This window comes from Leopardus geoffroyi, chromosome B3 (genome assembly GCF_018350155.1).
Source record: "Leopardus geoffroyi isolate Oge1 chromosome B3, O.geoffroyi_Oge1_pat1.0, whole genome shotgun sequence".
In the NCBI taxonomy this organism is placed as follows: domain Eukaryota; kingdom Metazoa; phylum Chordata; class Mammalia; order Carnivora; family Felidae; genus Leopardus; species Leopardus geoffroyi.
The window spans coordinates 28038855-28052053 of record NC_059337.1 but is presented as its reverse complement, the minus strand read 5'-3'; the positions used below and the strand labels follow the sequence as shown (position 1 = coordinate 28052053).

Below are 13199 nucleotides of genomic sequence, written 5' to 3'. Positions count from 1 at the left end.
AACTAGGACTTCTAGTACAGTATCATATACGGGTGAAGAGAGTGGATATCATTGCCTATACATCAATTGATAGTATCAAGTGATTCTTATTTCTGTTGGGGGGTTACATTGATTTACAAATATTGAACCAGCATTGTATTCCTGGGATAAACTCCTCTTGGTTTTGGTGTATTATTCTTTATATGTATATGGTGTATTATTCTTTATATGTATATGGATTCAGTTTACTAATATTCTATTGAGAATTTTATATCTATGTTCATGAGGGATATTCATTTATAGCTGTTATTTTTTGTATGATTGACCCTTGAACAACATGGGTTTGAACTGTGTGAGTCTGCTTCTATGCAGATAGTTTACAGCATTGTAATGTAAATGCATTTTCTCTTCCTTATCATTTTCCTAATATTTTTTTTTTCTGTAGCTTACTTTATTGTAAGGATGTAGTATATAATACATATAACATACAAAACATGTGTTAATTGACTATATTATCAGTAAAGCTTCTGGTCAACAGTAGGCTATCTACTAATAAAAGTTATTAGTAGATAATTTTTTTGAGGAGTCAAAAAGTTATATGCAAATTTTCAACTGGCAGGGAGTTGGCACCCCTGCCCCCCGTGTTGTTCAAGGGCCAACTGTACTTTTGTTTGTCCGGTTTTGGTAAATGAGCTGGGAAATGTTCCTTCTCCCATTTTCTGGAAGAGATTGTAGAATTGGTATAAATTTCTTCTGTAAATATTTAGTTGAATTCTCCGTTGAAACCTTCTAGGTCTTGACATTTCTAGTTTGGAAGGCTTTAAACTCTGAACTAAATTTCTTGAATAGTTATCACACTATTTAGCTTACCCAGTTCTTCTTGGGTGAATTTTGGTAGTTTGTGGTCTTTGAGGAACTGGTGTATATCCTCTAAGTTGTTGAATTTGTGTATTTAAAGTTGATGTAGTATTCCCTTATCCTTTTAATATCTGTACTGGCTCTAGAGATACCCTTCTTTCATTCCTGATACTTGTAATTACTGTCTTTTCTCTGTTTTTCTTTTCCCAACAGTCTTGTGCATAGTTTATCAATTTTATTTATCTTTTCAACAAATCAACTCTTAGTTTCATTGATTTATTTTTCTGTTTTTCTCTTTTCAGTTTTATTGATTTCTGCTCTTCATTATTCACCTCTTTCTGCTTGCCTTGGGTTTATTTTGCTTTTCTCTTTCTAGTTTCTTAAGGTGGAAGTTTAGATTGTTGACTTCAGACCTTGTTTTTTTTTTTTTTTTTGGTAAACATAAGCATTTAATATTATAAATTTCCCTGTAAGGACTGTTTTAACTGCACCCCACAAATTTCGATGTGTTTTCATTTGATTCAAAATATTTTTAAATTTCCCTGGAGACTATTTTAACCTGTGCATTACTTTGAAATGTGTTAATTTCCCAGTCTTTTAACATTGTCTTGTTATCTTTCTGTTAATTGATTTCTGATTTTATGCCATATAGACAGGCCATATATACTTAGTATAATTGATTTCAGCTCATTTAAATTTGTTAAGATTTGTTTTATGACCCAAGATGTGGTCTATCTCGGTGACTATTCAATGTATACTTACTTTAAAAAGAATGACTTCTGCTGTAGTTTGGTGATCAATGTGTAAAATGTTGATTTCATACTTTTGATTGAGGTCATGATCTTCAGTACTTTATTATTGCTGGTTTTCTTTCTACTAGTTCTATTACTGAGAGGGTAGTTTAGATATCTCTAATATAATTGTAAGTTGGTCCATTTTACCTTGCAGTTCTCGTTTTGTGTTTTGATGGCTTATTGTTAACTTCATATGCATATAAGATTGTTATGTTTTCTTGAAAATTTACCCCTTTATTATTATTGCTCTTCATCTCTGGTAATTTTCTTTGCTGTGGAATCTGTTTTGTCTCATATTAATAAAGTCATTTCACCTTTCTTTTGATTAGTGTTTCTTGGTATATATTTTTTCCACCCATTTACTTTTTTTTTAAGTTTATTTATTTATTTCGAGAGAGAGAGAGAGAGAGAGAGAGCGCGTGCAAACATGCAAGCATGCAAGCAGAGGAGGGGCAGAGAGAGAAGGAGAGAGAGAATCCCAAGCAGGCTCCATGCTGTCAGAACAGAGCCTGATGCAGGACTTGAACTCATGAACCACGAGATCATGATCCAAGTGGAAATCAAGAGATGGACGCTTAAGTGACTGAGCCATGCAGGCACCCCTCCACTCATTTACTTTTAGTTGCCTTGTATCATTACATATTAAATGAATTTTTAGAGATGACATATAATTGAGTCATTTAAAAAAATCCATTCTGACACTTTGTCTTTTAATTTGTGTTTAGACTATTTATATGTAGTATAATTAATGATATGTTTTGGTTTAAGAATATCATTTTATTGTTTGTTTTTTTACTTGTTTTCTGCTTTTTTTTCCTGTTTACCTTACCTGCCTCTTTTAGGGTATTTGAACATTTTTTTAGTATTCCATTTCAATTTATTTATTGTGATTTTTGAGTGTATTTGTTTATAGTTTTTTTAATGGTTGCTATAAGGGATTACAAAATGTGTACTTAAACATTTTGGTTTATTTAAATCAGTATTTTACCACTTTAATTGAATGTAGAAACTTTACCACCTATAGGTATCTTTACTCTTCTCCCTTTATGTTATAATTGTATTATTTATATATTACTTCCACATGCTTTGAAAATCTTATTAGACAATGTTGAAATTTTTGCTTTCAGTCTTCAAGTGAACGTAAAGAAACCTAAGAGAAGAATAATTTATTTACTGTTATATATATCACTGCTATTGCTCCTTTTTTATTCCAGATATTCCAAATTCCCCTCTACTATTGTTTCCTTTGTTCTTAAGATCTTTTTAGCAATTCTATTAAAATAGGTGCTGATGACAAATTCTCTTAGTTTTTCTTCATTTGAGAATGATAGATCTATTTGCTACATGTAGAATTCTAGTTAATAGTTGTTTTGTTTCAGCACTTTAACATGTAGAACCCTAATTTTAGTCCTTATACCATAATTGGCCTTTTGATGCCATGACATCAGTTTAAACCTTGGTGATGACTGAGACTTTTAGGGGGAAAAGTGCTTCCTAGGAAGTGAGTTGGTACTTGACCGGGAAGGAGAGGACCATATGGTGAGGTGGACATCAAAAACGTGAACTTTACAAGTATCCTTTGTTATGGAAATATAGTTCATCAAGTGACCCTTGTGGTATTGGTGTGGGGAGTATGTGCCCCCAGGGGGCGTTCATTTAAGGTTAATCATTACCTGTGGCAATGGTGACAAAAATTCCATTTGCCAATTGTGAGTAATTTAAATAGAAGTTCTCTGAGGGGTCTATTGTGCTTCTCAAGTAAACTCGATGACTCCTCTTCTAGGGGAGGTAGAAGTGTCATTGAATGCTTTCCTAAAGAGCCCAGCATAGTGTATTCTGAGAAGTGGAATGAATTCTTTGGTCAACTCCAGAGGGGTGTAAGGAGTAATGGTCCTTGTCCTTACAAGGATAAGACAAGTGAGGCCTCATATTGGGGCCTTAGTATACATAGGGATGTATCACCTTGATTTATATTTTCAAGTTTTCTTTCTTTTTTAATCTTTATTTTTGAGAGACAGAGAGAGAGAGACGGAGTACAAGCGGAGGAGGAAGAGAGAGGGAGACACAGAATCCGAAGCAGGCTCCAGGCTCTGAGCTGTCAGCACAGAGCCCAATGCAGGGCTCGAACTCACTAACCTCGAGTTCATGACCTGAGCCAAAGTTGGACACTTAACTGACTGAGCCACCCAGGTGCCCCACCTTGATTTATAGTTTCGATGTCTGTGAGGCAAGAGATTCTTGGAGTTCTTTACCCCTAAAAGATCAACACTAAGGCTATGGCTCAAAGGTTTGTAAAAATCTGCATATGGGGCCATTTGTTGGTTAGAAAGTCCAGTGCTAAAACAGCTGTCAGAGATTTTGCTAATTGTACTGGCCTTTGGGTCCCATCCTTTCTTAGGGACACCCTCACAAGGGGATGAAAGCAGCAGCATTCCATTGAGCTCCATCACATATGATGGTAGAGATGCTGTCCATAAAGTGTGTGAACTCCAAGTTCTGTTCATTCAGTTGATCTAAGGGGCTCCCCCAGTAGCCATGGAGAGGGGTGACTTTCAGCATTGTGGCATTAGAAAAGGGACTGAGAACAGGGGAGTCCACCCCCTTGTACAAATGGGCAAAGGGGCCCAGGTTTGGTTCCATGTTATAGCTGTGTCAAGCTTGTAGGGAGGTTGCTTCCATGACCCAAAGCATAGTGGGGAGCTGAGTGTGGACGGTCATAGGCTCAGGTTCTTTGGGAGCCTCTGTTTCCAGGAAAACTCAGTATATGGCCAGCAGTTTCCACTCTGATGATGCATAGTGTAGGGCTGGTAAGAGCCCTTACATCTGAAGCCCCCGGGCAACATGTTGTCATTACAGGTGGTTTGGAGACTCCAGGGGGCCTGCAAGTAAGGAAGTAAGTTTAGGAAGTAAGTTCCTAAAGCCTCTTTAGTGAAAAAGTCTCTGAGGGTGTGAAAAGGAGTATTTGTTATTAATTTCCTAGGCCTGCTGTAACAGAATACTACAAATTAGGAAGCTTAAACAACAGAAACGTATTGTCTCACAGTTCTTCAGTCTACAAGTCTGAAATCAAGGTGTGAACTGGGTTGTATCCTTTTGAGGGCTAAGAGAGAAGGGTCTTCCAAGCCTCTCTCCTTGGCTTCTAGATGACATTGTCTCCTTGTGTTTTCACATTATCTTTCTTCTGTGTATATCTGTGTTCGGTGTTCAAATTTCCTCTTTTTGTGAGGATACTAGTTATACTGGATTAGGGCCCACCCTAATGATTTCATCATTAAAACATTTTTTTTTAATGTTCATTTGTTTATTTTGAGAGAGAGAGAGAGTGAGCAAGGAAGGGGCAGAAGAGGGGGAGAGAGAGAATCCTAAAAGACTCTGCACTGCCAGTGCAGAGCCTGCTGTGGGGCTTGAACCCACAAACAGTGAGATCATGACCTCAGCCTAAATCAAGAGGCATACACACAGACAACTGAGCCACCCAGGTGCCCTCCTGATGGCTTCATCTTAACTTGGTCATCTGCAAAGACCGTTTTTGCAAATAAGGTCACATTCATAGGTACTGGAGATTAGAACTAAAACATCTTTCTGGAGGACAAAGTTCATTGTATAACAGGTCCCATATTTGTTAAGCCAATTTATAATTGCTAAATACTTAATTTTAATTAATTATTCATTGTGTCAGAGCATCTAGGCCTACGATGGGATATTTTAGGGCAGTAGTTGCTATGACCAGGGGAAATTTAGGCAAGACAATAGTTCTGATGGTTAAAATAAGGCATACCTGTTGTCCTATATTTTATATGTAGTAATTTTCCTAAGATTATAGGGGGTACTTTGTTTACATTTAGTGGGATCTCCAGGCATAAATGTAATCTGAGCCCCACTATTGATTAAAATCCCTGGAGGTTTGCCAATTGGTGCATTTTAGCAGATACTAAAGTTAATTCAGAACCTGTAACATATATAAAAATTCTCAACAAGATACTAGCAAATAGAATTCAACAGTACATGAAAAGAATTATTTATTATGATTAAGTGGGATTTATTCCTGGGATGCAAGGCTGGTTATTTCTACACCACATTCCTAAAATAAAGGATAAGAACCATATGATCCTCTCAGTAGATGCAGAAAAAGCATTTGATGAAATACATTCTGGATAAAAACTCTCAACAAAGTAGGGATAGATAAAACAACCTCAACATCATAAAGGCCATATGTGAAAGACCCACAGCTAATATCATCCTCAGTAGGGAGAAAGTGAGAGCCTTTCCCCTACGGTCAGGAACAAGACAAGGATGCCCACTCTCACCTTTACTATTTAACATAGTATTGGAAGACCAAGCAATCAGACAACAAAAGGAAATAAAGGGCATACAGATCAGCAAGTAAGAAGTCAAACTTTCACTATTTGCGGACAACATGATACTCTATGTAGAAAACCTGAAAGACTCCACCAAACAATTGCTAGAGCTAATCCTTGAATTCAGCAAAGTTGTAGGATATAAAATCAACATGCAGAAATCTGTTGCATTTCTGTACACCGATAATGAAGCAGTAGAAAAAGAAATTAAGGAATCAGTCCCATTTGTAATTGCACCAAAACCAATAAGATACCTAGGAATAAACCTAACTAAAGAGGTAAAAGATCCGTGCTCTGAAAACTATAGAAGACTTATGAAAGAATTGAAGAAGATGCAAAGAAATGGAAAAGCATTCCATGCTCATGGATTGGAAGAACAAACATTCTTAAAATATCCATACTACCCAAAACAGTCTGCACATTTAATGCAGTCCCCATGAAAATACCACCAGCATTCTTCACAGAGCTAAAACAAACAACCCAAAAAAATTGTGGAACCACAGAAGACTGGAATAGCCAAAGCAGTTCTGAAAAAGAAAAAACTGGTGGCATCATGATTCTGGATTTCAAGGTATATTATAAAGCTGTAGTCATCAAGACAGTATGGTACCAGCACAAACACAGACACATAGATCAGTGGAACAGAATAGAAAACCCAGAAATGGACCCACAACTATATTGGTCAACTCATCTTCGACAAAACAGGAAAGAATAGCCGATGGAAAAAAGACCGTCTCTTCAACAATGGGTGTTTGGAAAACTGGATGGCGAAATGCAGAAGAATGAACCTGGACCACTTTCTTACACCTTACACAAAAATAAACTCAAAAGGGATGAAAGACCTAAATGTGAGACAGGAAATCATCAAAACCCTAGAGGAGAACACAGTCAGCAACCTCTTTGAGCTTGACCAGAGCAACTTCTTACTAGATATGTCACCAGAGTCAAGGGAAACAGAAGCAAACGTGAACTACTGGGACTTCATCAAGATAAAAAGCTTCTGCACAGTGAAGGAAGTAATCAACAAAATTAAAAGGCAGCCTAACAGAATGTGAGAAGATATTTGCAAATGACATATCTGATAATGGGTTAGTACCCAAAATCTATAAAGAATTTATCAAACTCAGCACCCAAAAAACAACTCAGTTAAGAAATGGGCAGAAGAATGAATAGACACTTTTCCAAAGAAGACATCCTGATGGCTAACAGATGTGTGAAAAGATGCTCAACATCACTCATGTTCAGGGAAATACAAATCAAAACCATGATGAGATATAACCTCACATCTGTCAGAATGGCTAAAATTACCAACACAAGAAACAACAGGTGTTGGCAAGGATACAGAGAAAGGGGAGCCCTCTTGCACTGTTGGTGGGAATGCAAACTGGTGCAGCTACTTTGGAGAACAGTATGGAGGTTCTTCATGAAACTAAAAATAGAACTGCCCTACAATCTAGCAATTGAATATTTGGTATTTATCCAAAGGATACAAAAATAAAGATTCGAAAGGGTACATGCATCTCAGTGTTTATAGCAGCATTATCAACAATAGCCAAACTGTGGAAAGAGCCCAAATGTACGTTGACTGATGAATGGATAGGGAAGATGGAGTGTGTTTCATCAAGAGAATGAAATCTTGCTATTTGAAACGATGTGGATGGAGCTAGAATGTATTATGCTAAGTGAAATAAGTTAATTAGAGAAAGACAAATACCATATGATTTCATTCATGTGGAATTTAAGAAACGAAACATGAACACATGGGAAGTGGTGGGAAAAAGAGAAGAGAGGGAAACAAACCACAGAGAATCTTAGCGATAGAAACAAACTTAGGGTTGTTGGAGGGAAGTGGGTGGGAGATGTGCTTGATGGGTGATGGGTGTTAAAAGAGAGCCCTTGTTGTGATGAGCACTGGGTGTTGTATGTAACTGATAAATCACTGAGTTCTCCTGAAACCAATATTGCATTGTATGTTAACTAAAATTTAAATTAAAAACATGAAAAGTAGGTTTACATATTTTTTTTTAAAAATTTTTTTTTTCAACGTTTATTTATTTTTGGGACAGAGAGAGACAGAGCATGAACGGGGGAGGGGCAGAGAGAGAGGGAGACACAGAATCGGAAACAGGCTCCAGGCTCTGAGCCATCAGCCCAGAGCCTGACGCGGGGCTCGAACTCACGGATCGCGAGATCGTGACCTGGCTGAAGTCAGACGCTTAACCGACTGCGCCACCCAGGCGCCCCATAGGTTTACATATTTTTAATAATTTTTTAAAAAGTTTTATTTGAGAGAGAGAGTGTGTGCGCACAAGCAGGGGAGGGGCAGAGAGAGAGGAGAGAGAGAATACCAAGCAGACTTCATGCTGTCCGTGCAGAGGCAGACATGGGGCTCGACCTCATGAATTGTGAGATCATTGCCTGAGCTGAGATCAAGAGTCAGATGCTTAACTGACTGAGCCACACAGGCGCCCCTAAACATTTTTAAATTAAGGGAATGATAATGTTCATTGTAAACAAGTTTAATCAACACAGCCGGGTATGAATAAAAAGAACCCTGTATTATAGAGTCATGAAAGCTCATTTATCTTTTTGTTGTATAAGTTCTTTCAGTAAACTTTGGGGTTCCAGTTGGGTCAAATTGCGGACCTTTGTTTCAGTTTAATTTTTTTTTCCTCCTGAGAGCTTCAAGTCAGTATTGTCAGGGCTAGGAGCCTCCCTCATGGCACTGGTTGCTTTATAGGATTTAAGGACTCTGGTGTACACTGGCCTTGAATTAACCCCTTTGCTGTGCCCACTGCTGCCGTGGATGTTTTCTCTACAGACTTGGGGATCAGGATCTTTGTTGTGACAGAGGCGTGGACAATGGAGTGATGGGTGCAGTGGACCAGTACAGGGCCCACAACCCAGAGGGTAATGCTTTGAAACCATTCTCTGCTTTAACCTTGCCTTTTCTTTCTGTGCTAGCCTTTGATTCTCTGTCTTTGTCTCTCTTTCCTCCCCTTCTCCCTTCCCTCTCTCCCTCTCCAAATTTTCTCAGTATTCTGGCATTTTCTGTTCTGTGCAGTAACTCATAGTGATGATCTTCTGAGTTGTTACAGGAAAGATTTGGGGTTCTGGTGACCTGCCTCTTCCTCTACAGAATGCCAGTCTCCAGGAGGTTGGGGTCTAGATATCTAGTAAGGTTATTTGTGTCTGGTGAGGAGCAAATGGAATGACACATGCGAGCTGGGGCCAAGTCCTCCATGCAGATGCTGGTGTTCCTCTGTTATATAGCAGGTTGGAGGTGGGCTTCTGAGCTTTCACTGATGGCAGAACTGAAGGTTAGAGATGTTGACTGATCTTATGCCTAACTGCTTGTAAAAGACTGAATTTGGAGAATCAGGTTTTCATTCCAGGACACTTCTCTCACACTTGTGCAAAAACCCCAAAATTTTGCAAACCCCTGTTCTTAATTAAAAAACTCAGTAACAATTCTTCCATTATTTAGTTTTTAGCAAAAAGACAGTAACTTGTTAAAAACACAAGTGCCATAGTTATTTGGCCTCTCCTCTCACTTGTCTTACTTTAAAAAAAAAAGTTTTATTCTGTGTGGCCTTAGTTTGTTACATTAAGAGAGGTTGTGGTATCTAAAACACTACCATTGTTACTTGAAAAACAAATAATCCAGTGAAGAAATGGGCAGAAGACATGAATAGACACTTTTCCAAAGAAAACATCCAGATGGCCAGAGACACATGAAAAGATGCTCAGTGTCACTCATCATCAGGGAAATACAAATCAAAACCACACTGAGATACCACCTCACACTGGTCAGAGTCGCTAAAATGAACAACTCAAGAAACAACAGATACTGGTGAGGATGTGGAGAAATGGGAACCTTCTTGCACTGTTTGTGGGAATGCAAACTGGTGAAGCTGCTCTGGAAAACAGTATGGAGGTTCCTCAAAAAATTAAAAATAGAACTACCCTACAACCCAGCAATAGCACTACTAGGAATTTATCAAAGGATACAGGAGTACTGATTCATAGGGGCACATGTACCCCAATGTTTATAGCAGTGCTTTCAACAATAGCCAAATTATGGAAAAAGCCTAAATGCCTATCAACTGATGAATGGATAAAGAAGATGTGGTTAATATATACAATGGAATACTACTTGGCAATGAGAAAGAATGAAATCGTGCCATTTGCAGCAGTGTGGATGGAACTGGAAGGTATTATGCTGAGTGAAATAAGTCAGTCAGAGAAAGACAGATATCATGTTTTCACTCATGTGAATCTTGAGAAACTGAACAGAAGACCATGGGGGAAGGGAAGGGGAAAAAACAGTTACAGAGAGGGAGGGAGGCAAAGCATAAGAGACTCTTAAATACAGAGAACAAACTGAGGGTTGATGACGGGGTGGAGGAGAGGGAAAGATGGCTGATGGGCATTGAGGAGGGCCCTTGTTGGGATGAGCACTGGGTGTTGTATGTAAGCGATGAACCATGGGAATCTACCCCCCAAACCAAGAACACACTGTACATACTGTATGTTAGCCAATTTGACAATAAATTGTATTAAAAAAAAACCCAAAAAAATCTACCATGTTGTTTGGTCAGTTGCATTTACACTGAGTTAGTAAAATTATATCTTCTGTGCTAGTGATCCTTAATACTGGCTGAATATTAGAAATACTTAGCAACTTAAAAATGGTAGTGCCCAGGTCCTGTCCCAGAGCAACTCAACCAGAATCTCAGGTGACAGAACTCAGGCGTGGTATCAAAGATATATGTGCGCATGTGTATAGAAGTGTGTATATGCATACCCCTCACCCAGTGCTTCTGAGGGCTGAGAACCTCATTCCAGGTCTTTTTCTATGACTTAAGCAAACATTAGTGCTTAATTTAGAGATGCTATGTGATTTTATATTTGCAATGTATAAAAATGTACATATTTCAAAAAACATCTGTCTACCCTTTGGCCACCTGTGCCTCTAGCCCCCATTTACACTGACACTTCACGTTACTTAATTATCCAACAGATCATTGAAGGCTTACTTCTTGGCATGCATTGTTCTAGGTACTTGGGATAACCAAGTACCAGATGAAGAGGGGGAAAAATCCTGTCTTGGAGCTTATATTTTAGTTTATGAATGATTGCCAATTTGGTGAATGTAATGTAGTATTTTATTGTTTTAGTTTATATTTTTATAAACATGAGTTTGAGTAACTCTTCATAGCATTAGTCGTTTGGGATTTCTCCTGTTTGATATCTGATAATTTTCTTACAGAATACGGGAGTTTCTTGAGTACTTGTCATTTGTTGGTTTTAGTTATTTTTAGATACTCCTGTTTGTAATATGATATCTCTTTCACAGATTTATATGTGTATTTCTAATTATGTAGAAAATAATTCATTTAGTATTGGCCTTCTAGGATAGGACATGTTTATACTTCAAGGTTTAGGTGAGCTGTGTCTTTATTTGCTCTGTAAGGAGTTTCATGACATTTGTTCTTGACTGAAACCTAAATTGTCAGTGGTCTAAAGTCATGGTTTTCAACTTTTGGGTCCCAAAACTCCTGAATTATACTCTGTCAATGGTGGTGGTCCTGTGTAGCAGTGGTTCTCGGTGGAGTAGGGCAATATATAGAGTTAAAAATGATTTTTGAATCATGCTCCCATTACACATCCTCCCTTCTTTTGGACGCACTTGGGGGTCACTGGATAAAAGCAGTTCACATGAAATTCAGTTAGGTGATATCAAAGCTAAGTTTCTGGGGGGCACCTGGCTGGCTCAGTGGGTAGAACACATGACTGTTGATTTTGGGGTCATGAGTTTGAGCCCAAAGTTGGGTGTTGAGATTATTTAAGGAAATTAAAAAAAAAAAAAGACTAAGTTTCTTAGTTGTGAAATGTAGTAAGGAATTAATGGAATATTTTAGAAGACATGCTTCAAAGAAGAGTTTGAATGATATATTGATTTCTTTATTAAAAGGTTACTGGGCCATTCATTACTTCATAAATCACACTGTACCTTTTATGGTGATGATTCATATAATTTTCTTTTAATCCTCAAATTTTCAGCTAATGTTGAGTATTGTAATGAACTTTCCATTTTTGGGAGGGACATTTGCAAAGAGACTGACAAGTGGATGCTACATTTTGAAAAGGAATTTATAGATATTTTTTTGATTTTTAATTTTTTAGATGATGGAGTTGATACTCAAAGTGGAACAAAGAAAGAAGATCTGAATGACAAAGAGAAAAGAGATGAAGAAGAAACTCCTGCACCTGCATGTAGGGCCAGATCAATCCTAGAGAGCTGGGTTTGGGGCAAACAACCAGGTATGTATTCTGAACTTCTGAGATTCTGGTACTTTGGAAAGTATCAGATGGACCAGATGGACATTTGTTTTTTGGTAGTGGAATTCTTTTTTTAAAATTTATTTTAGAGAGAGAGTGTGAGGGAGAGGAGCAGAAGGGAAGCGAGAGAGAATCTTAAGCTGGTTTCATGCTCAGCACGCAGCCCAACGTGGGGCTTGAACCCATGACCCTGGGATCATGGCCTGAGTTGGAATCAAGAGTTGGATGCTAAGCCGACTGAGCCATCCAGATATCACAGTTATAGAATTCTTTAAAAATTTTTTTTAATGTTTCTTTATTTTTGAGAGAGAGAGAGAGACAGGGCACAAGTGGGGAAGGGGAAGAAAGAGAGGGAGACACAGAATCTGAAGCAGGCTCCGGGCTCTGAGCTGTTAGCACAGAGCCCGATATGGGGCTTGAACTCATGGACTGCAAGATCATGACCTGAACCAAAGTCAGACACTTAACTGACTGAGCCACTCAGGCACCCCCAGTTATGGAACTCTTAAAAATTTAACTTAAAAATTTTTTTATATTATGGTAAATTCTACATAACATACAATTGACTGGTTCAGCCACTTTTAAGTATACAATTCAGTGACATTAAACATATTCACAATGTTTTGTAATCATCACCACCATCCATTTACAGAACCTTTTCATATTCCCAAACTGAAGGAAACTTTATACTTATTAAATGGTATCTCATGTTTCTTCCCTAACCTCAGCCCCTGGAAACACAATTCTACTTTCTGTCTTTAGGATTTTGACTAGTTGGTTACCTTGTGTAAGTGGAATCATAAAGTATTTGTCCTTTTATGTCTGGCTTATTTCATTATTTAGCATAATGTCTTCAAGGTTCATC

At 37.9% G+C, this 13199-nt stretch overlaps 1 protein-coding gene across 7 annotated transcripts in view; it reads left to right on the top strand.

The window, feature by feature from the left end:
* HERC2 (HECT and RLD domain containing E3 ubiquitin protein ligase 2) overlaps nucleotides 1-13199 on the top strand; it is a 273658-nt gene that overhangs the window by 24229 nt on the left and 236230 nt on the right. For all 7 annotated transcript variants that reach the window (XM_045448942.1, XM_045448938.1, XM_045448941.1 and 4 more), the window contains one exon: nucleotides 12179-12316. In XM_045448942.1, coding sequence (XP_045304898.1) covers nucleotides 12179-12316 — 138 coding nt within the window. The remainder of the gene's footprint in view (nucleotides 1-12178; nucleotides 12317-13199) is intronic.